Source organism: Mustela lutreola, chromosome 7, assembly GCF_030435805.1.
Source record: "Mustela lutreola isolate mMusLut2 chromosome 7, mMusLut2.pri, whole genome shotgun sequence".
Lineage (NCBI taxonomy): Eukaryota > Metazoa > Chordata > Mammalia > Carnivora > Mustelidae > Mustela > Mustela lutreola.
Genome location: NC_081296.1, coordinates 56,304,574 through 56,326,951, shown reverse-complemented (window position 1 = coordinate 56,326,951; position 22,378 = coordinate 56,304,574). Strand labels below are relative to the sequence as shown.

At 47.6% G+C, this 22,378-nt stretch overlaps 1 protein-coding gene across 2 annotated transcripts; it reads right to left on the bottom strand.

Moving 5' to 3' along the window:
* Positions 1 to 8,035: 8,035 nt before the first annotated feature.
* On the bottom strand, positions 8,036 to 22,113 carry SALL2 (spalt like transcription factor 2). 2 transcript variants are annotated; one of them, XM_059180947.1, is made up of 3 exons: positions 21,831 to 22,113; positions 9,830 to 12,666; positions 8,036 to 9,370 (listed from the first exon to the last, which is right to left on the bottom strand). In XM_059180947.1, exons 1-3 carry the CDS (start codon positions 21,901 to 21,903, stop codon positions 8,963 to 8,965), a joined length of 3,318 nt encoding a protein of 1,105 aa, XP_059036930.1. In that variant the 5' UTR covers positions 21,904 to 22,113; the 3' UTR covers positions 8,036 to 8,962. The 2 variants fall into 2 exon arrangements, with proteins under 2 accessions (XP_059036930.1, XP_059036931.1); XM_059180948.1 differs by lacking the exon at positions 21,831 to 22,113 and adding an exon at positions 13,056 to 13,327.
* Positions 22,114 to 22,378: the final 265 nt, after the last annotated feature.

Here is a 22,378-nt window from a genome sequence, read left to right as displayed (position 1 = left end):
AGAGATTTAAGTTTTTCTTTTTTTTTTTCTTTAAAGACTTTATTTATTTGACAGAGAGAGATCACAAATAGGCAGAGAGGCAGGCAGAGAGAGGGAGAAGCAGGCTCCCTGCTGAGCAGAGAGCCTGATATGGGGCTCCATCCCAGGACCCTGAGATCATGAGATGGTGAGGTAGAGGCTTAACCCACTGAGCCACCCAGGCGCCCCTTAAGGTTTTATTTATTTTATTTTTTAAAGATTTTATTTATTTATTTGACGGAGATCACAAGTAGGCAGAGAGGCAGAGAGAGAGGAGGAAGCAGTTTCCCTGCTGAGCAGACAGCCAGATGCAGGGCTGGATCCCAGGACCTGGAGATCATGACCTGAACCGAAGGCAGAGGCTTTAACCCACTGAGCCACCCAGGTGCCCCAAGGTTTTATTTTTAAGTAATCTTTACACCTGATGGGGGCTTGAACTTCCACCTGGAGATAGAGTTGTATGCTCCACTGACTGAGCCACTCAGGTGCCTCTGGAGTACAGTTTGGGGGGGGGAGGTAGATTTTTTTTTAAATATTTTATTTATTTGTTTATTTGACAGACAGAGATCACAAGTAGGCAGACAGGCAGCCAGAGAGAGGAGGAAGCCGGCTTCTGGCAGAGCAGAGAGCCCATGTGGGTGGGGCTCGATCCCAGGACCCTGGGATCATGACCTGAGCTGAAGGTGGAGGCTTAACCCACTGAGCCACCCAGGCACCCCTGGAGTACAGATTTTTAAAATGAAAAGCAACTAATTTCTTTTGACAGATACTATCATATCCTTTCTGCTGTAGGTATTGCAGGCTTATGTTTTCATGCATTCATTTATAGAGTTATGGCTGGGGGTGCATGGGTGGCTCAGTGGGTTAAGCCTCTGCCTTAGGCTCAGGTCATGGTCTCAGGGTTCTGGGATCAGTGCCCAATAGAGCTCCTCATCTGTCTTTCTGCTCAGCAAGGAGCCTGCTTCCCCCTCTCCTTCTGCCTGCCTCTGCTTACTTGTCATCTCTCTTTATGTCAAATAAATAAATAAAATATTTTTTTTTAAGATTTTATTTATTTATTTGACAGAGATCACAAGTAGGCAGAGAGGCAGGCAGAGAGAAAGGAGGAAGCAGGCTCTCCAGTGAGCAGAGAGCCCGATGCGGGGCTCGATCCCAGGACCCTGAGACCATAACCTGAGCCAAAGACAAAGGCTTTAACCCACTGAGCCACCCAGACACCCCAATAAATAAAATCTTTTTTAAAAAATAAAGATAATGCTATTACATTAATTTACAATCTATGGGTGTGTGCCTGGAGGACTGGGGCACCTGGGTGGCACAGTTGCTTAAGCATCGGTCTTAGGTTCAGGTCATGATGCCAGGGTCCTGGGGTCTAACCCAATGACTGGCTCCCTGTTCAACAGCGTGTCTGATTCTTCCCTCACCTCTGCCCTTCCCCTCCTCTTGTGCTCTCTCTCAAACAAATTTTTTTTTTAAAAACCACATTATTTTAAAAATTAAAAGGAGGATCAATGATGCAGAGGTATTGTTTGTTTGAGATTTTATTTTGGGATGCCTGGGTGGCTCAATCAGTAGAGCATCTACCTTCGGCTGAGGTCATGGTCCCAGGTCCTGGCATCCAGGCGTGGAGCCTCCTTAAAATAAAAACGTTTTAGGCTTGGAACATCGGGGCAGCTCAGTCTGTTGAGCATCTGCCTTCCATTCAGGTTACAATTCTGAGATCCTAGGATGGAGTCCCACATCTGGCTCCCTGCTCAGTGGGGAGCCTGCTTCTTCCTATGCCTGCCACTCCCCCTGCTTGTGCACTCTCTCTCTCTCTCTGTTTCTGACAAATGAAGAAAATCTTAAAAAAAAAAAAAAAAAAAAAAAAACTTAAAATAAAAGGTTCAGGCTTGAAATGACAGCTAGGGCTTCAACAGATGAAGCTATAGGAGAAGACTCCAGGCTGAGGGCATGATAAAAAGCCAAGATCTAGATTTAGGAAAGCATGATGTCTGTCCTGCTAATTCAATTCAACTAGAACAAAGAGAATTACATTAGAGAACTTGGGAGGTTATTTATGTTTCCATGTTTGAGGCCAGATGGAAAAGGGTACATGTTACCTTAGTAAAGAAGTTGTAATTTATTCAGAATACAGAAGTGAACACTTGAGGGTTTGTGAATAGGTGGCTCTTTAAAGATTAATCTAGCGTTCTAGTTGTATTGAGATAGGGAAGAAAGAGATTTTAGAGACAGGGATAATAGTAGCCTTTTTGTTTGTTTGTTTGTTTGTTTGTTTTGTTTTTAAAGTAGGCCTATGCCCAAGGTGGGGCTTGAAACCACAACCCCTGTAAAAGGGTCACATGCTCTACCAGCAGAGCCAGGGAAGCACCCCAGTTAGTAGCTTATTTCAACTAGTGTTTGGTGATAGGGACTTTAATTAACTCCGAAGCTAGTTATAGGTAGTAATCGAAAGGAATGGGTGAATATGGGGGAAGGGACTATTGAGAAGAAAGATGTATGTGTATTGGAATGTGGCAGTTTCATCCATTTACTCAGCAAATATTTGTTGAGTGACTACTATGTTCTTGATACTGTGCTAATTCAGTAGTGATCAAAATATTCATTTCCAACCTTTTTTCTCAATTTAATATACTTACTAGGCAATTTACACTATCTTTTGAGATGGGTAACTTTGTGTATTTGTTTTTTGTTTGTTTGAGATGCATGACTTTATATGTGAGCCTTCAAGCAGAGGACACAGAAATGTTTCTGGGCTCACATGAGGATCTCAGGATTTAATTTTAAGGATTACACTTAATTAAAAGAAAAATGTCATCTTCCTCAGCTGAAATACTCTTGGTAAAGTTGGTTGATGTGAGATCAAGGAAGACTACTCAAGGGGACTGTTCTACCTAAAGATTTTCACTTCCTTTAATGACCTGGGTCTAGCAACTGCCAAGAGAGTGGATAAGGGATGCTTTTGTGCTTTCATTTGGGATGTATCCTCTGTGGCCCTATGTTTAGACACGTTATCATTCCTGAAGTAAGATAACACCATTATTACTATATTACAGATTTTTTTTTTAATTTGACAAGAGAAAGAGCACAAGCAGGGAGAGTGGCAGGCAGAGGGAGGGAGAGAGGCAGGCTTCCCACTAAGCAGGGAGCCGGACCCCGACATGGGGCTCAATCCCAGGACCCTGGGATCATGACCTGAGCTGAAGGCAGATGCTTTATCAACTGAGCCACCCAAGCTCCCCTATATTACAGAATTGTTAAGAGTTCATTGTTCAGGGGTACCTGGGTGGCTCAGTGGGTTAAGCCGCTGCCTTCGGCTCAGGTCATGATCTCAGGGTCCTGGGATCGAGTCCCGCATCGGGCTCTCTGCTCAGCAGGGAGCCTGCTTCCCTCTCTCTCTCTGCCTGCCTCTCCGTCTACTTGTGATTTCTCTCTGTCAAATAAATAAATAAAATCTTAAAAAAAAAAAAAAGAGTTCATTGTTCATAAATCTGAATCCCCCACTTGTTATAAGATCACTTTCTTTCAGAATCCTTAACACTTAGAAATAAAATATATAGAAATTCTATAGCAGTAAAGTTAAATAGTCTTGGGGGAGAGTCTCGGACATAGCTGTGTAGAAGAAAGGAGTTGATTCATCTTGAAGATGGAATTCCATAGGTTAACCCCTAAACAATATAAACAATTTTGTTTAGGACAGGAAGGGTTTTTTAATGGAAGAGATTCGGTCTCTGGTAGAATTCAAAGTATCTAAGGCCTGTATTGCCTCCCTTTACCTATAGAGGAAGCCAAAGAAATAGCACAGATATTTCTGGAAGTCAGCCAAATCAAGGGCAGCTTCCAGAAGTCTTTGCTTTCACATTCACTTTGGGTAAGTTCCTACAGTAGTATATCAGGCAAATTTTAGGAGCACATGCTCTGCTTATAGGGTGATTCTTTCTAGACTCCATATGACCAGTTTTCTGCCCACTCTTAGCCAATCTGCATACCATCCTGAGCAGGGCATGGGAAAGGAACCTTATCCAGACCTCTTCTAGTCAAGACAGAGTGCAAGCCTAGTTGTGTGCAGATAAGTGCTGCATGCACTACATTAACTTTTCTTCATATCTGCTATGGTAGACTTCCTAGAATTAGTCCCAATGCCTCCCATTATGCCTTTATGCAGGGTGATTTTGCCACTCTCCCTTTTAAGAGGTAAAGTTTATTTTCTCTCCTCTTGAATCCAAGTAGGCCTTCGACTAGTTCAGCCAACAGAATGTGGCAGAAGTGATATTAAGTTTCAGAGCCTCGGCCTTAAGAGGCCTTGCAGCTTGTAGCTTCTGCATTTATCTTCTTGGAGACCTGGGCCTTCGCGGGAGTCCTGAGAGACAGAGAGAGAAAGATATCCTAGAAATCGAAAGACTTGAAAAGGAAAGGGGCCCAGAGGAAGAAAAGAGAAGAAAGAGAGGTTGAAGTGCCAGAAGTGAATGAAGCCATCTTGGATCCTCTAACCCAAATCAGAGCTGCCAAGTGAGCTCAACCCTCACTGCATGGAATATATTTTTTTCTTACTCATTTTTTTTTAAAGATTTTATTTATTTATTTGACAGAGATCACAAGTAGGCAGAGAGGCAGGCAGAGAGAGAGAGGAGGAAGCAGGCTCCCTGCTGAGCAGAGAGCCCGATGTGGGACTCGATCCCAGGACCCTGAGATCATGACCTGAGCCGAAGGCAGCGGCTTAACCCACTGAGCCACCCAGGCGCCCTTTCTTACTCATTTTTAATTATATGATCAAAAGCAAAGTGTCGACTAAGACTAGTCAATCTGTTATTAAATTAAACATTAGAGGGCCAACTGGCTGGCTCAGTCGGAAGAGCATGCAACTCTTGATCTCAAGGATATGAGTTCGAACCCCATGTTGGATATAGAGATTACATTTTAAAAATCTTAAAAAAAAAAAAAAAGTTAAGGGCACCTGAGTGGCTCAGTTGGTTGAGCATCTGGATCTTGATTCTGACTCAGGTCATGATCTCAGAGTCCTGGGATTAAGCCCAGAGTCAGGCTCCTCGATCAGCTGGAAGTGTGCTTGTTTCCCTCGACCTCTGCCCCTCCTCCCATTCATGCTCTCCCTCTCTCTCGCTATTAAATAAATAAATCTTTAAAAAAAGAAAAGAAAAGTTAAACATTAGGAAAAAAAACAAGGAAAAGAAAAGTCAAAGTTGGGTCTAATTGAGAGTAATACTAGTGAAGTCTGTCTTGGGAGTCAGGAGACAACACTCCTTGGTTACTAAAAAAAGTTCCAGGGATGGTAACCAGAGCCTCAGGAGTAGGAGTTTGTGAAATGTGCCAATAGAGTCCAGGCCTTTCTCGTGAGTGACACAGGTTGAAAACTCTAAGAAGCAGACGCAAAGGTAGAATTAGGATTCCAAGAGTTTTAACGGGGATTAACACCTGTAAAAGGAAAAGGGAGTGAAAGCAGTTTGGTGCAGGAACAATTGTCAGACTATGAGGCAGACCTGGCCATCTCTGTCAACCCAGTGGGGAATTCCAGAGCAAAAATGTTCATTAGAGTCCCATGTTTCATGGAAATGGCTAAGCTCCTGTACCACTCACTATCTTGCTTAGTCTTTGACCAGAGGCTGAAGAGTGGAGCAGTTGAGGGATGTCAGTGAATCAGGCTTCTTGCCATTAGGTAGCCAGTTCTTTCTTAGAGGGGAACCTCTAAAGCAGCACATCTTTGTATCTGCCAAAGTGGAGACTTGGTGTATCTTACAGGTTCTTGAACAGTACCAACCGCATTGGTCTTTAGGTTGTTATATGGATTATCAGTATATCTGAGTGGTTATTATGAAAGCTGAATTCAAGAGAATTGCATACTTCCTCACCATTCTCCATCTTTGCATTGAGTTATTTCCCTCTCTGGGAGCCTGCAGGCCATTGTTTGCATCTATCATACAATTTACTGGCACCGTATATTAATAGGTTTGTATTTTTCTTCATCCTAGACTGAGCTCCCATAGGGGCAGAAGTGTCTTACCTGCTTTTGGACCCGCCTAACAGTCTCCGAAACAAAATAAATCCTCAGAAATTAACTGAATGAATGAGCAAAGCTGCCTTAGAATAGTGGTGCTTTGCATCCATCCAGTTTGAACTGGATCCACTATATTTATGTTTTACAAGATGCATTTATTTACATTCTCATTCCAGCAGGTTAGAGTTAATTCACCTTCCCCCAAAAGATGATCAAATGAAAAGTGACTGAGAGTGAGAAATGGGAGGCTGAGGGTGGGGATTGGGGGGGGGGGGCTATAAAAAGGAAGAAACTAAAGGCTCTAAGAGACAGAATAAATTAAAGGTGACGAGAGAAAAGAACAAAAAAATTAAAGCTGTCAGGTAAGAGAGGTCAACAAAGAAGAAAAAGCAGGACAGGAGAATAAAAAGAATAAAAAGGAGACAGAAGGGAAAATAAAGTAGAGCAATGAAGGAGGGGTGTGGGGAGGAGTCAGGCGCAGAGCATACCGGCCCAAGGAAGTATCCAAGAGTCGAAGCTTTACCAAGAGCTGTTACCATAATGGGAACTGACATGTAAAGGGAGGGCAAGTCTACTTTAATAAGTTAAATGGCATTATCCATGTCCAGTGGGGGTAGGGGAGGTGAATGGAATAAGATTGGTGACCTACCTCCTTCCATAGGCTGAAAGGAGAAAAAGATTTACAAAGCTTTGCTAGGAATTAGAGGCACAAGCTGTTTCTTCCCCAGTTGACTTCACAAGATTTCCCATGTATTCCTGTTCACCAGGACCTTTTAAAGGGGACCTGTACTGCTCTGGTGGGGCAACTAGAATCAAACATTGGTTCTTTACCTTGAATTGAGCCAAGAATAGGTTTACTAACCTCCTCTTTCAGTCTTCCCACCCGTCTCATATCAAGAGTCTTTTTTTTTTTTTAAGATTTTATTTATTTATTTGACAGAGAGAGAGAGATCACAAGTAGGCAGAGAGGCAGAGAGAGAAAGAGGGGGAAGCAGACTCCCCGCTGAGCAGAGAGTCCCATATGAGGCTGGATCCCAGGACCCTGAGGTCATGACCTGAGTCGAAGGTGGAGGCTTAACCCACTGAACCACCCAGGTGCCCCTCATCAAGAGTCTTAAATGACATAGTAGGAAAAAAGCACTGTCCCTGATCACAAGGGAAAGACACTAATATCTCCCTTGTCGGCTCTTTGTACTTTACTGTTAGGAAGCTCTGGAGCCTATACCTTTGGAGGATCACTGTCGGTGGTACTAAACTGGGATCCTGGATCCAAGTCTGCCAATAATTGGCCAAGTGACTGGGCAAATCATTTTAGCAGCTCCATCCATGTAGCACTAAGATTCAGTGATATTGTAATCCTACAAATGCAAACAAAACAAAACAAAACAAATTCTGGGGACTCTACTCTAAAAAAAACAAGGTCTTAGAGTCATATCTAAACCTCACCAGGTTGTAGAGAGACAAGGTAAAAAATTTGTTTCATTTCACCCCCACTCCACACATACTTCCTCTGCTAAGAATCTTTCTTGAAATTATCCTGTTAGTAGAAATTATTAGTGTTGAATTACTTCTTTGTCCTGTTTGTGACATCAGATCTCAAGGATCACAAAGATTAATTCTTCTTGGTTCGGCAGGTAACTGATGTCGGGTAGGCTAGCCTGGAATTCAGGAAAGACAAAGAAACAGCTTCCAACCTCCAAACAAAACAAACCAAAAACCCCACAAAAGCCTGATCGTGGAAAGTTCTAGACAAAGAGAAAATCTAGAAAATTACTGCACACAATGGACAAATCCTTTACTTTTTGAGAACATAAACTCCATTTCCACAGGGAAATTACATCCACTGGAGGTTGTCTTAGGACAAGGCTGAATGCATTAAGTATTTCAACACCATATGTTCAGCTTTGGCAGGAGATGTAGGTGGGAAGAGAATCTCAGTGTTAGGGAGTGCCCTTATCACACCCCAGCTGGCTATTTAGTCATGAAATAAGGAAAAACACACAAATATTTGGTTAAAACACTTTTAATGAAAAGGGAAAGACACTAATATCTCCCTTGTCTGCTCTTCACATTTTACTATGTTAGGAAGCTCTGGAGCCTATACCTTTGGAGGAGAAACCATCATTCACATCAGTCTGTAGCAGAACTCTCATTCTCTCCTCCTCAGAACTCCTGTTCCAAATGATCCTATGTTAAGAGTAAATACTACATCTCATTACAAGACGGAGAGGCAGGGAGAACACCACCTAGAGCTCATCTCCCAAAGCCTGGGACTCTAAGACCCAGACCGTGGCAAAGATGTAAGCCCCGGTCCATAGACAGGCAAACTGGGGAGGAAATAGGCCTTGAGAAAGGAAGACGAGGAAAATCCAAGGGGCCAGGGACTAAAGGAGGGAGTTATCTAAAACTAGAAGCACACTAGTGCTAGGAAGTTCCCTATGACCTAGAGTGCAGTGCTGCACACCAAGTCACTAATAGTCCAAAAGAACATTCATGAGACTCACCCAGTCAAGAACTGGAGGTCCCCTCCTTCACACCATGCCCCTTTCTTAATCTCATAGGTTCCCAGCAAGCCCTATGCTTCAGCAATACTCTTCAACCCTCCATCACTACTCTTTCAACTCCCCTCACCCATAATGCTTCTCAAAGATACGAACCTCACATTTCCCAAAATATTCCATGGGAGACCTGTTGGCAAGACATCTGCTTGCTTCCTAACTTTGAGAGGCCACGATGATGGAATAGGAGAAGCTGGAGGTGTCTTGGCATATTGAAGAGCCAACACCTTGGCCTGAATGGGAGTGTACTGGGAAGAATGTCCTATATGCCCTCTGTTTCCCGCAACCCCTTAAGGCCGAGCCACCAGCTACAGATATGGTGTGTCTTCATCGCTGGCACCTTCTGGAGCAGGAAGTAGCAGCAATGTACATTTTGCTACTTTTCTTCCATGACGGGTTTCTCAGGCACTGCCTTGGGTGCAGGAGACCGAAATAGGAAGAGGGGGGCTCTCTTCTCCTGGGCCTCTCTGGATCCCATTGTTGGAGGCACGTTCCCAGGCACATTTCCCGGGCCAAACAGCACTGGTGGTGCCAGGCTTAAAGCGGTAGTGGAGGTGGAGCTGGAACTCCGGGGCTTGGTGGGCAGGTCATGTGACAGGAAAGCTGTGTACTGGTTCCAGAAAGACAGGGGACCTACCCTCACCAGTTGGGCAGGAATGTCCTGGGACAGGAAGTCCTGCAGGTTGACCTGGTCACCAGAGAGGAGTGGCACTGGGCCCTCCAGAGATAGCTGCCGGCCCCTTCGGGCTGGGCTGCAATTCCAAATGTGGGTGCTCAGGTGCACCTGCCAAAGGGAAAGGGAGAGGAAGAAAGGAGAGGGGAGAAGGGTCACCCCAGGGAAGTTGGAGAGGGTTCCCCTTGGGAACATGAAAGCCGTAGAGAATCTATTTTCTTCAGGTACAGTGAGTGAAGAGGGAAGAAAAATTCATCAGGGGGCCATCCCCCTGTGAGCACAACTATTTCCAAGCTCAGGGACCGAGAAAAGCCACTAGGGATGTATCACAGAAGGACTCAGAGAAAAAGACAAAACAGGGCTCACACATCTTGGAGGTCCTTCTACAGAGCTCTTGGTTTCTGCTCCGAGTCAAGGAGCAGCGGATAGAGAAAAACAGGCTCATGGGATCGTGGGGTCATCTTTTCGGGGGAAGGGGGAGATCCCTGGGGAAGCAATGGAAGGTGAGCAGCCTGGGACCAAAGAAAGAGCAGCAATATTCTGAGGGCCATGGGGGGCAAAGGGTTGTACCTGGTGGTGAGCCAGCAGCATATGCTTCTTGAGGATAGACCGCTCGAGAAAGCTCTGCCTGCAGAAAACACAAGTGAAGAGCGGCCCCTCCTTGGGGTGGGTCTTCTGATGCTCCTCCAGGGCTGCCTGGGTGGCAAAGGTCTGACCACACACCTCACAGGCCTTTCTGCTACTGCTCTCGCCCGGCTCCTTTCTCATGGCCTCCTGCATGCTCAGCTCCTCCACTGAGGAGCCACTGCTGCCTTCCCCTTCCCGGCTGAGTGCTACCTTTGGGCTTGAGCTCCTCTCCGCTTTGCCCCCCTCTTCCATGCCTCCTGTGACATCACTGGCCCCCTGTTCCATGGGCTGTGTTTGATCCAGGCTGTCGGGGGGTGGTGGTGGCAGGGAAGGCTGTTGAATCACATTCTCATTGCTATCCATCTCCTTCCCAGCTGTGGCTGCTGCTGCTGCTGCTGCCGCCACTGCCGCCACGGTCCCCACTTCCTCCTCTGCCCCAGATGCCTCTTCCGAGTCACCTCGCACAGATATTGCCTTCTCGCCTCCGCTCTCTGAGCCTCTCCCTGCCAGGGAATCTTCATCAGTCACATCTTCCTCCTCTTCCTCCTCTTCCTCCTCCTCTTCAGACAACTCCTCTTCTGGGGATGGCTGCTGGGACGGCTGCTGGGGGAAGCTCCCGGGCCCAGAGACTGTGGATTGCTCAGAGCCATTTTCTTGGGCAGCTCCCCCGCCTTCAGAGAGTGTGGTACCGCCATTGGGGATCTGGCCCCCAAGGTGCATGCGAACATGCTGCTGCAGAGTAACAGCGTTGGTGAACTTCTTCTGGCAGATGGGGCAGGAGTTCTGGGCCCGGGCAGCTGGACTGGCCTTGTGGCCCACGAAATGTGCACGCAGGTTGCCCCGGGTGGAGAAAGCTCTGCCACACACTTTGCATTTGAAGGGCCGCTCACCTCCGTGTTGGCCATAATGCAGGCGCAGCGCGCGAGGACAGCTCAGCACCCGGAGGCAGATGACACACTGGTTAGGTCCCGACGAGGCAGAAGACGAAGTTGCCGGTGCCGAGGTGGTGGGGGCTCCCGAGGTGGTAGAGGCCACAGCCACAGCTCCTTGCCGATCAATCTTTTCTACCAGCTGCTGCAGCTTTGAGGTCTCAGAGGGTGAGGCCCCCAAGGGCTCTAGCACATAGGGGAAGGGGAAGCTACCTGTGGACTTAAAGTGGTTGGTAAGCAGCGCCCAGCTGGGGAGTGAAGTCACCAGCTTGCTTAGCTGCATTCGGGTTGCCGTGCCACTTTCTGCCACCCCGGCGATGGCCGAGCCCTCACTCCCCGGTGGGGTATTTTCATCAGCTTTACTTTTCGGCTCTACTGCTTTCATGAGCACAAACTTATTGAAAGCAGGGAGTGCAGGAGCCGTGGCTGTGCCTGCACCGGTGGAGAGCAGCGTCAGGCTCTCCGTGGCACTAAGTGCTGTGGTGGAGGCCACCAGAGGCTTGCGTTCCACACCTCCACCAGGCACGGCCACCTCCTCCTCAGCCTTCTCTGGTGGCACGGACATACCATAGGGCAGGCCGCTGCTGGTGATGACGTAGTCTAGGTGCTCTGGCACTGGGTGAGGGTTCATCTGCACATGCGGGTACTTCTCACGATGGCGGTGGAAATGCACTTTGAGGTTGCCACGGGTGGTAAAGCGGTTGCCACAGACATTACACTTATAGGGCCTCTCACCCGTGTGGGAACGCAGATGGATCTGCAGGGCACTGTCACTGCCAAATACTTTGGCACAGAAGCGGCACTTGTGCCGTCCACCGGGCTTCTCCAAGGGACCCATCACTTCTCCATATCCCAGCTCACCACTTCCATTCTTTGGCTTCAGGAGCCCTGGGGAAGCAGCAGCCTCGAGGCCTCGGGCTGCCCCAAGACACTGCGCTGCCAGTAGTCCCGTGGTGCCTGGGAATGCCAGATGAGGTGAGGCCATCAGCTGATCTGCACTGCCAGGCAGGGCTGGGGAGGGGGTAGGGGTGGGTTTGTGGCTTCGCCCAACCCCTCCGGCAGAAAAAGGGTGCTGCGACCCCAGTGGATGGTAAAGATGGAAGAAAGCCTGCTTGGGTGTTTCTGCCCCCGAAGAGGATGAAGAAGAGGAGGAGGAAGGTGCCAGCGTCTTGCCAGTTTGGACAGGCTTGATGGGACTGAAGAGGGGAAGCAGGGGCTTGGTGGAGGAGGCAGTCCCCGTCCCAGGTAGCTCTGAGGGACTGGCAGGGGTGCCCACCGTCTGGCCTAAGGAGCCGAGCAGCAGCACCTGGCGGCAGATTTGCTCAGTCATCTGCATCTGGTGAATCTGGCGCTGCTGCAGCACCCGAAGCTCTTCCAAGATCAGAGGGATGTTCAAGTGGCCGCTGCCTACTCCTGGGGGCGGGGGTGGAGGAGGAGGAGGAGGGGGTGCAGGGGTAGATTCCGGAGGTAACGGGGTTGCGCCCAGTTTGGGACTGGCCAAGATCAGGCCCCCGCCTCCCCCAGCTGCTGTACCTGTGGCAGCGACCAGGAAGTGCCCCGCAGACTCCTCTACTCTCCGCTCTGCGCCCCAGGAGGGATCTGTGGGCACAGAGGACCCAGAATCCGGGGGATTGCTGTGCTCGGCCTCCATGACCTGGGGACTATTTTGGCCCTCCGCCCGGGGTTCAGAAGAGGTCGAAGAGTTGTTGGGGTTCTCCTGGCCCCCAATTATCACCATTACAGGGGGGTCAGTAGAACATGCATTCTGGTGGGCGAGGAATTCGGTTGGGTCAGTGAATTGTGCGCAGCACTTGGCACAGACTTGGGGGTGGTCCTCCTCGCTAGCATCACCTAGGGAGAAGACAAGGAGAGAGCGTGGGTGGTGCGGTTGGGACGGGCATGCGAAGGCTCTAATTAGCAACGAGCCCAGTAACCGCTTGTGGGGGTGGGGAGATGAGCTCACCCTCAGGCCACGCAGCAGGCTAGAGCTCAGTCTTGACCGGCCGGGACGTGAAACACCCCAGCGTAAGGGGTGGGGAGGGGCAGGCAGGCTCAAGCTTCTGCCTTCCCCAATCCGTCCCCCACCCCCCCAACCCGGGGCCACCGCGGGCGCAAGGAATGGGCGTGAGGAGAGGGTCCCGGACAGAGAATCGTGCATTTTTATCCCGTTCGCGGAAAGTCCATTAGCTCGCGCGCGTCCCCTCCGCCCCCACCCCTGCCCCGGCAGGGCCCTACCGCACCTCCAAGCTCCGCCGGCTCCCCGCAGGGCCCCCCAAGACGAGAGCTCCTCCCGGTTTCGTGCGCCATGGGTGTGGGGGAGGTGGAGGGCCGGGTAGAGCGGGAGACAATAGGTATCGGGATTGGGGGAGGCGGGGGTAGCCGCCGGGGCTGCGGCAGCCTCTGCACCCAGCGGCCCAGACTGCGGAGATGGAGATCGGCGGCAGCGGCGGCGGGGGCAGGGAGCCGCGGAGGAGGGGGAGGGGATCGAGGAGGCGCGGAGGAGGGGAGGAGCTGGAGCGAGAAAGCTGGGAGAGGGGAGATGGGGGAGGAGCTGCTCGGGAGCCCGGCGGGAGCCGGGAGTGGGAGGTGGGTGTGTGGGGCCGGATCCCAGAGCCTAGCAGGTTTCCGGAGGCTCAGTGACAGGTGCTAGTGGGGCGTGGTGGGGGTCCACCTTCCCTTGCCCTCTGCCAGCTCCCCCCTTCTCCAGATGTCTTTGCCCAGACCTGCCCCCACCCCCCTCGGGCTCAAGGGGGCACAGTGGGAAGGAGAGCCCGGCTCAACAGAGCAAAGCGATAGGCTTCTCTTATTTTTCTTTGGATAAAGGATCCACTGAGCCTGGAAAACGTGCATTCCGGAGAGGGTGGTCTGATTTCAGAGGTCTGAGGGCCCGAACGGAGAGGGAGCCCAGAACATCCATCCCTCATCAAAACACGCTCCCCCAAATACCCCAGGTTTTGTCCAGTCTTCCTCACCTTTATTCCCACCCTACCCCCATCCCTCTCCACAAAAGAAGTTTCTCAGGATGGGAGGCTGCAAGCTAGAATTTCCGAAGAAGTCATTTCAGGACCCTTCTCTGCGGAACACTGAGCCCCTTTACTCCCTGCCCCTCCTCCCACAGAATAGCCGAATGCAAGTTAACCCCCAGATCACTCGGCCCACACCTGATTTATGGAGTTCGTGCTCATTCAAGGAGCCATCTCCTTTTAGTACTCTCTTTCCTGCCCGTCTTCTTCCTCCATTGCCCTTCTCTTGCGACAACACACCGCTCGCTGTCACTATTAAGGACTGCTGCGGGCGGGGAAGATGCTGGCCAGCAGGGGCCTACAGGGGCCCACCTAGCTCTAACCTGGGGGGAGGGGAATTCCTGAAACAATGGGAAAAATGCAGTGGGAGCTACCAGACAGCCTTTCAATGCGGAAAGCCCTTTCAGCCCCAATCTAGTTTGAATGCCTAGAAATGACTTCACACCACCTCACCCCACAAAGGCCACCTCCCCTTCAGAGAAGATAAGAAGGGGTGAAGCTCTTAGACCAGACACTCTGCATTCCCTTTCTACCTTGAAATGTGTCTTAATAGGTTTTCCACTTCTTGTAGGAGTTTATCTTACTTACATGAAAGTGTCCCCAAGTCACTTAGTTTTGTAGTTTGCCTGGGCACCTTGTGCTAATCCCAGTTCTCGCCTTGCCTGACTGGTATATCAAGGTGCAGTGATCACTCATGCAACCATTTTCCTTTTTGTAAAGTGGTAATATTGTAGCTATGATATCTTTCTCAGAGAAATACTGTGACAAAAACTTGAAAAACTGGACGAATCATGTTAATATGAACATATGGGACTTTAAATATTATGGACTAGAGGGTTGACATTGTCAGTGGCAAAAGAGTCAAAATAACCTAAAATACACATATACTAAAACAAGATCAATGTTTCACGTTCCTTATTAACCTTATTCATTTCTGAGGTAAGATGTTGGCTACTATAATTGGCACATGACAACATTAAGGAGACTTTTTTGGATGGAGATGAAACTACTTAATACTCGCAACACCCACTTCACTATTCAATGCAAATTTTGCCATCTTTTAAAAATTAGAACATTTTACTGAATTATGTTTGGAAACTTCAGATAATCATGAGGATCTTAACATTATGAATGATGACTGAAACAGATGAGCCTGACCCTTACAAGGAGGGAAAGGGGAATCTATTTCAATAGTGGAAGGTCACCGGTTAGTGCAGTGTTGTTTTTTTTTTACACATATTGAAGTCTGGAGAGGTGAAGTGACTTTTCCAAGTTCACACAGTTAATTCAGTGAGGCAAACGTTCAGAATTTTTACTCCTATCCAGTGCTTTCTCAAGCACAACAACGTTGTCTGGCTCCTCTCATGCTAGAGAAAGGGCTCTGTGTGGTTCCTGCCTGTCATTTGCTCTCTGGCCTCAGCAAGGGAGAGGGAATCAGATGGAGGCTTTCTACCGAGCATTTGTTAATTAGCATTGAACATTTGATATCAAGTTGCTGTTTTGTCAAGTCTTCCGACAAGAAAAGAAATCCTTTTCTTTTCATCTTCTCCTGGGAAACACTGTCCCCTTTCTTGCTCTTTAATGAAACTTGCTTTCTGATGCGTAATTTGATCTGCTCTCTTCTTTAAGGTAAATTTAGTCCCTGCTGAAAGGTGACGGATCAACAGCCACCTGTAAGAGGAACCTTCTCTTTCTCAGCACTTTGCACTCACTGCCTATCCTGAAAAGGGGGGCAGGATTCTTAGGCAGACACGAATGAAATCATAAACACAGGAATAAACTAAGCTAGTAATGGTGTCCCTAGATAGCAGATAAGGTGAGGTAAGCTATCCCAGGTTGCACACAAAGTCCGGGATGGACATTGGGACCAAGACCTGAACATGCTGGTTTAAATATACAAAGAGCCAAAATGACAAGGAAAAAGGAAACCAGGTAGCTCTCTGAACTGCTGCTCTAGGCTTGGGAGAGCATGGGTAGGGAGGACAAAGAGAAAAATAGGTGCGGAGTGCACAGCAGGAGGACAGAGTTGAACAGGTGGTTCTCAAACTTTGCTGCCCATCAGAATTACTAGCAGAACTCAATCCCAGGACCCTGAGATCATGACCAGAGCCGATGGCAGGCACTTAATGACTGAGCCACCCAGGGGCATCATGGGGCTACCTGCTCAGCAGGGAGTCTACTTCGCCCTCTCCCACTCCCCCTGCTTGTGTTCCCTCTCTTATCTGTCTCTCTGTTAAATAAATAAATAAATAAATTTTTAAAAAGATTTCATTTATTTATTTGACAGACAGACAGAGAGAGAGAGAGAACAGCAGGGGGAGCAGCAGGAAGAGGGCGAGGGAGAAGCAGGCTTCCCACAGAGCAGGGAGCCTGATGCAGGGCTTGATTCTAGGACCTTGAGATCATAACCTGAGCCGAAGGCAGATGCTTAAGGACTGAGCCACCCCACCCCAATAAATAAAATCTTAAAAAAAAATTACTGGCAGCACCTTTAAAAATCCCGATATCCAGGCCACACCCCAGATCAATGAATTTAGAATCCTGGAAGGTGGCATCCAGGTATCAGTATGTCATAAAATTCCTCAGGTGATCGCAATGACCAGCCAAGGATGAGACCCACAGTACCTTTCAGGTGACTGCTCTTCCCAGCAAACTTTCTATCCTGCTGCTCACAAATCTTACCTGCCCTCAACCTGGCCAAAATCAAGACAGTGGCAAAACCAGTTGTTCAATGCCAGATCTTTTTATCAGGCTCCCTCTCTCCTCTGCCTATAGCCACAGGTTAGCTCTCTTGTATCCAGCTTCCATGGACAGAATTTTTTTTTGTTTTTTTGTTTTTTTGGAAAGGAGATAGAAGTTTATTGAATACACCACAAGAGAGCAGCAGGTAGAACAGCACAGGACAGACTGCCTGCCAGAATTTGATATGATTTACACCTGACTGTGAACTTAAGTGACTGTATTGCCTTTCCCAGGGTACGTGCATTCCTGAGCCATATTTCTAGTTTTAAGATAAAGGCTTGCTCTACGCAGAGTTCAAGCATCGTCCAGCTATTAAAGAAACAAAGGACCTGCCTAAACTTACTGTTAGTGTTGGCCCAACACTAATAGTTTCCATAATTATGAATTGATTCTGTAACCACTGCTACTGTTCCTGTAGACTGCTTCTAAGGGAGAAGGTCGCTGCTTCTCTGCATCACTCCTCTCTCCTAAAGACATATACATACTCACTCCTTTGCTACCCACACCTAGTAATGCACCCATGTCCTATGCAACATTGTAGGCAAACAGGTGTGCTGAGGTACATGTATGTGGGATGCTAAGTGAGAAAAATATATTTGTTTCTAAAACAGGAATATCTTAGATCAAACACCAAAAAGGTTTTTAAAGGGACATTTTTATGACATTGAAAGACTCAGCATTTAGCAAGGAATTTATACTTTTTTTTTTTTTTTAAAGATTTTATTTATTTATTTGACGGAGAGAGAGACAGTAGGAGAGGAAGAAACAGGCTTCCCGCTGAGGAAGGAACCTGAGGTGGGCCTTGATCCTAGGACTCTGGGATCATGACATGAGCCAAGGCAGAAAGCAGACACTTAAGGACTGAGCCACCCAGGTGGCCCAGGAATTCATACTCTTTTTTTTTTTTTTTTTAAAGATTTTATTTATTTATTTGACAGAGAGAGATCACAAGTACACAGAGAGGCAGGCAGAGAGAGAGAGAGGGAAGCAGGCTCCCCGCTGAGCAGAGAGCCCGATGCAGGACTCGATCCCAGGACCCCGAGATCATGACCCAAGCCGAAGGCAGCGGCTTAACCCACTGAGCCACCCAGGCGCCCAATTCATACTCTTTTGTTGCTAGAAGGGACTTCAGAGATCTGACCCCCTGAGCACACAGATTAAGATTGCCAGCTCTGAAGCAAACAGGCCTGAGTTCTTGTCCCAGCACTTTCTAATCTTTGTGATTTGGGGAAAGTTTCTCTATTTATCCAAGGCTTGGATTTCTCTTTAAAATGGGGGTATATCGGGTGCCTGGGTGGCTCAGTTGGTTAAGTGACTGTCTTCAGCTCAGGTCATGAACCCCGGAGTCCCAGGATCGAGGCCCACATCTGGCTCCCAGATCCATGGAGAGTCTGACCTTCTCCCCTCTCATGTTCTCTCTCTCACTCTCTCAAATAGATAAATAAATCTTTTTAAAAAATTAAATATAACAAAATGGGGGTATATTAGGGGGCCTGGGTGGCTCAGTCATTAAGTGTCTGCCCTGCATCAAGCTTTCTGCACAGCAAAGAGCCTGCTTCTCCATCTCTCTCTGCCTGTCTCTCTGCCTACTTATGATCTCTGCCTGTCAAATAAATAAATAAAATCTTTTAAAAAATTAAAAATACATAAGAAATAAAAAAAAAAAATAGGGTCACCTGGGTGGCTTAGGTCATGATCCCAGGGTCCTGGGATCTCTACATCAGGCTTTCTACTTAGCTGGGAGTGCTCCCCCTGCTTGTGCTCTCTCTCTCCCTACAAATGAATGAATAAAAATTTTAAATAAATAAATAGATAGATAAACAAATAAATAATAATTAAATAAAGGCCAAACACTGAAGCCCTGGAAGAAGAATGGACCTGCCCAAGGTCATCTAGCTTCAAGGTCTAAGCTGGATTAAAAAGCAGGTTTTCTACTTCCTGATCCAGTGCTCTATATCGTACCCCACCTGAGTTACTTTCTATCTATGCAGAGATGTTTTCTTTTTGACCCAGGGATACCTAGAGCTGAAAGGCTTGAGCTCAATACCCTAAGGGATTATGCTCCCTACTTCAGATATAAAGAGAACAGAGCCCTCAAAACTCTCTTTTTGCCTTCCTTCTCTTTTTGCTGCTCTCGATGTCTGCCAACTTCCATTTCTCCCTCTAGATCTGTTTGGCTGTTGTCCTGGTTTCTCCTTCTCACTAAATATCTGGGTTTCTGATTGTTTCCTTTATTTCCCAGATGTACTAGTTTACATTTTCCCTACTCACATCCCTTATGTTCTCTAATCTAGATTTCTAGACCCTGTAGGGGAGAGAGACAATTTTTTTTTTTCTCTCCAGAGTTTTTTAAGTAAATAGACTATTTCCTTCTCATCATTTATGTGCAGTAACTATTCAGTTAGGTTTTTGGTGTTCTGGTCAGGGAAGCTGAACAAAAACAGGGCTAGAAAACAGGTTTTTCAGATTGTTTCTTGATGAACGTCTTAGGTCACTGCAAAGATGAGGCTTTTAAAAGGTGCAACAAAGGCTCAGCATTTGCTTGTCACATATGGTAAACATTGCTTGAAAGAAGGCAAGAACTCCCGAAAACCTTGGTGGCACCCTCGCCTGCTAAATAAATGTCTGCTGATGTTCCTGAGGGTGTCCATAGTTTCACAGGGACACCAGAAGACGTACATAGAGTTGTTCCCCCCCCACCCCCCCCACCTAATTTGGTTGCATGCAGAACAGGAAAATGTCTTCTGGGGTTGAAGGAAAAAAGTCAGGAGTCTGAACATCACATAAGCAAATAAGAACTCTACCAATGGAAATGGAGGGAGTGGGAAAGCTATCTTGTAAAAGCAGGAAGGAATTTTAGATTTGATCAGATATAGCCACCTCATCTCCAAATGTGACCCAGTGGCACTCGAATCTTTTACTCTCAGAATTCTGATCAGAAAACCCTTCAGTGTTCTTAAGGGAGACCTTAAGACGTTACTGCTGCCTCTTGCTCCTTGCATTTATGTTTCTGACTTTTATGGCTCAAAGGCAAAATTTCAGCTGAAATTTGTTACCACCATTGGATTGGAGCCCACACTGTTTCTACGGAGGGATGACTCTGTAGCAGCATCCCCATATCCCAAGTGAGAGCTGCAGCTCAACGGGCTTAAGAATCCATCTCAGGGCAGTGGTGAAAGATTTTTGACTCCCTCCCTGGCTCTTCATCAGTAGAGGTGCGGGGAGTGGGTAAGCAGACTTGGGAGGTATAAGGAGAGAAGAGGAGAGGTTGTTTTTTGGGGGGGCGGGGGAGGCTGGGGTGTTTCAGCATTGTTCCACAATCCAGGCAGCAGGGGAGCAGGACTGTGAGGCATCTCTGAGGCTCTATGGGAAGTCTCCTGTAGAGCCTGAGGAGGAAACATCCGGGACTGCAGCGGCATTAAGGAGGGCGAATGTCTCCCAGGAGGGAAGGATGCTACCACCATGAACCTCTAAATATGGGCACAGTGGGATCCCAGCAAGGCAGTGACTTGAGGAGAATGTGTTTTATCCAAAACACAGTATGTCTGTTAAGGCTGTTCCATAGCACATGGAGCACTGGTTTAATCTCAGGTCTTTTTTTTTTTTTTTTTTTTTTAACAACAGGTGGAAAAGTAAGTTTAATCCATAACTTTGTTTTAGTCACTTCAGATACATTATCCTAGAGCTTTTCAAGGCAACATCTCCTTGAGAAATACTAAAGCTTGCCAATAAGTTCCTGAGCTTTGGTCATATTTCAGCCCCTGCAGGAAGTGCCACTGTTCTCACATATGATAACAATACTCACACGTATTAAGTACTTATTTCTACCAGGGACTACCATACCACATATATGGAGCACTTATTTATGCTATTTATTTTTCCAAGTGCTTTACAGGTATTAACTCATTCCGATTCTCACAATCACCAAAGAGGTAGCTAGTGTTTTACAGATGAGGAAACTGCCCAGAGAGGAAGTAAACCAAGATTGCACCGCTGAGTGGTGGAACCAGGATTTGAATCCTGAAAGTCTGACTTCAGAACCTTTGTTCTTACTACGACACTACACTGTCGGGTGAATCGACTGTTTGAGAAATAGTTTATCCCTGAGTTTATTCCAGACTTTCATAGCCTTAATATATATAGCCATAGCAGTATGTCCAAAACTTGCCTAAGCCTAAAACTACCTGAACCTTTCCAAATATATAGGCTCCCAGACTCTAGTCCAGATTGTGGACAATCAAGCAAGTTTGAAAAACCCTAATTTAGTAGAGTGAGCACCACTAGCCCTGAGCATTAAGAAACCTAGGTTTTGGTCCTAACAGTGCCTCTGTTTCTGAGGCTTTGGGCAATGTTACTTTTCAATATCCTGTTGCTCTGCTATCCACCTGGTCCTGCACTGTTCCAGGAATACATGAAATATCCCTCCCCTCCATAGAGAAAACCTGTTACTCTATTTTTCAAGTTCATTTAATTTTTTTTAATGTAGTCACTACATCCAATGCGGGACTCGAACTCACGACCTCAAGAGCAAGAGTTGCATGCCCTTCAGACTGAGCCAGTCGGTGGCCCCAGAAAATCTGTTACTTTAAAAACAGATGCAAATATGTTGACTAATTTTTTTTTTTTAGCTTGGCCTCCCCTGAAGCACAAACCTAAGCCCCTCATCCAGCCCTCTCCTCTGGTCTCTACCCCAGGTGACAGGGATCCACACCCCAAACCAGGCTGCATCTGACCGACATTAGCTCTCTCCCTCTGGGAGCTCTGATCTGTTCTCAGCTCAGCCCAACAATGAGAAACTTTTTTCTCTTCTCCCTCAGGGGAACCTTCACGTTTATCCAATTCATTCTCTTGCAACCCAACTCTCCAGAAAGAAAAGGGGGGAAAATCCCACCCCTAAGAGACGGCCTCCAGGTCTGAGGAGGTTACTTAGCAACGGCACAAAGACCAGTGAGCAAAGGGGGACCTGAGGAGAAAACTCTTGGGTGGGGAGACAGAGCCAGTTTGAAAACTCCATTTCATCCAGAGAAAAACAAGGAAAACACAAACAGAACCAATCCTGAGAAAAGACAAGCGGGGGGCTTCTCCCCAGCACAGGTCAACGCCTTCCTACTCCCTGCATCCAACTCCTTCACACCCCCAATGACCAAGTCCTCCCCTGGCTTCACCCGTGGCCCGGGTGCCCTCCCTTGCCCTGGCCTGACCCACACGGGCTGGGACTCAGGGCTCCCGCACCCCTCCCCAGTCACCCACCGTTCTCAGACGCGCTGGGACCTTCGCAGTCCGAGATTAACTGTTGGGGTTTCCGCTGCTTTCGCCGAGACATTCCCGGGTGGAGGTGGGGTAGGGAGGGGCAAAGCTCACTGAGTCCTAACCGGGGTGACCTGGTCTGGTCTCTCCTTGGGTCTGAAGCCAATGGATGCCTCTCCTCCAGTGCTAATCACTGTGAAGCAGAGACGTTCTCCCTTCCCAGAGACAGACAGACAGACTGGCCGTGCTCTCTCTGATTCTCTGTCCCTGACTCTCTCTCTCTTTCTCTCTCAATCTCTGCAAGTCTTTAAAGGGGAGACGCCCCCTTTTTTTTCTTCAGCTTCTTCCCTACGCTTCTGCAGCTCCCATTGTAAAAGCAAAAATCCTAATCTTTCCGCACACTCTTTTCTTTTGTACTGCAGAGGGGAAGGATTTAACCCTCTCCTCACTGCCGGGGCTCTGGCCTCTCCCTGTGCTGTCTGTTGAGAAAATGTCCCTGCTTGTTTCTCTAACTCTTCATCCAAAGTCCTCAGGTGCTTTTTGGTTCTCTC

Coding starts and splice junctions, on each gene's coding strand:
- SALL2 (XM_059180947.1), bottom strand. CDS start 21,903: ATGTCTCGGCGAAAGCAGCGGAAACCCCAACAGTTAATCTCGGACTGC. Junction 12,667..21,830: donor TCCCAGCGCGTCTGAGAACG/GTGGGTGACTGG, acceptor TCTTCTCCCTAG/GTGATGCTAGCGAGGAGGAC. Junction 9,371..9,829: donor TGCTGCTGGCTCACCACCAG/GTACAACCCTTT, acceptor TCCCTTTGGCAG/GTGCACCTGAGCACCCACAT.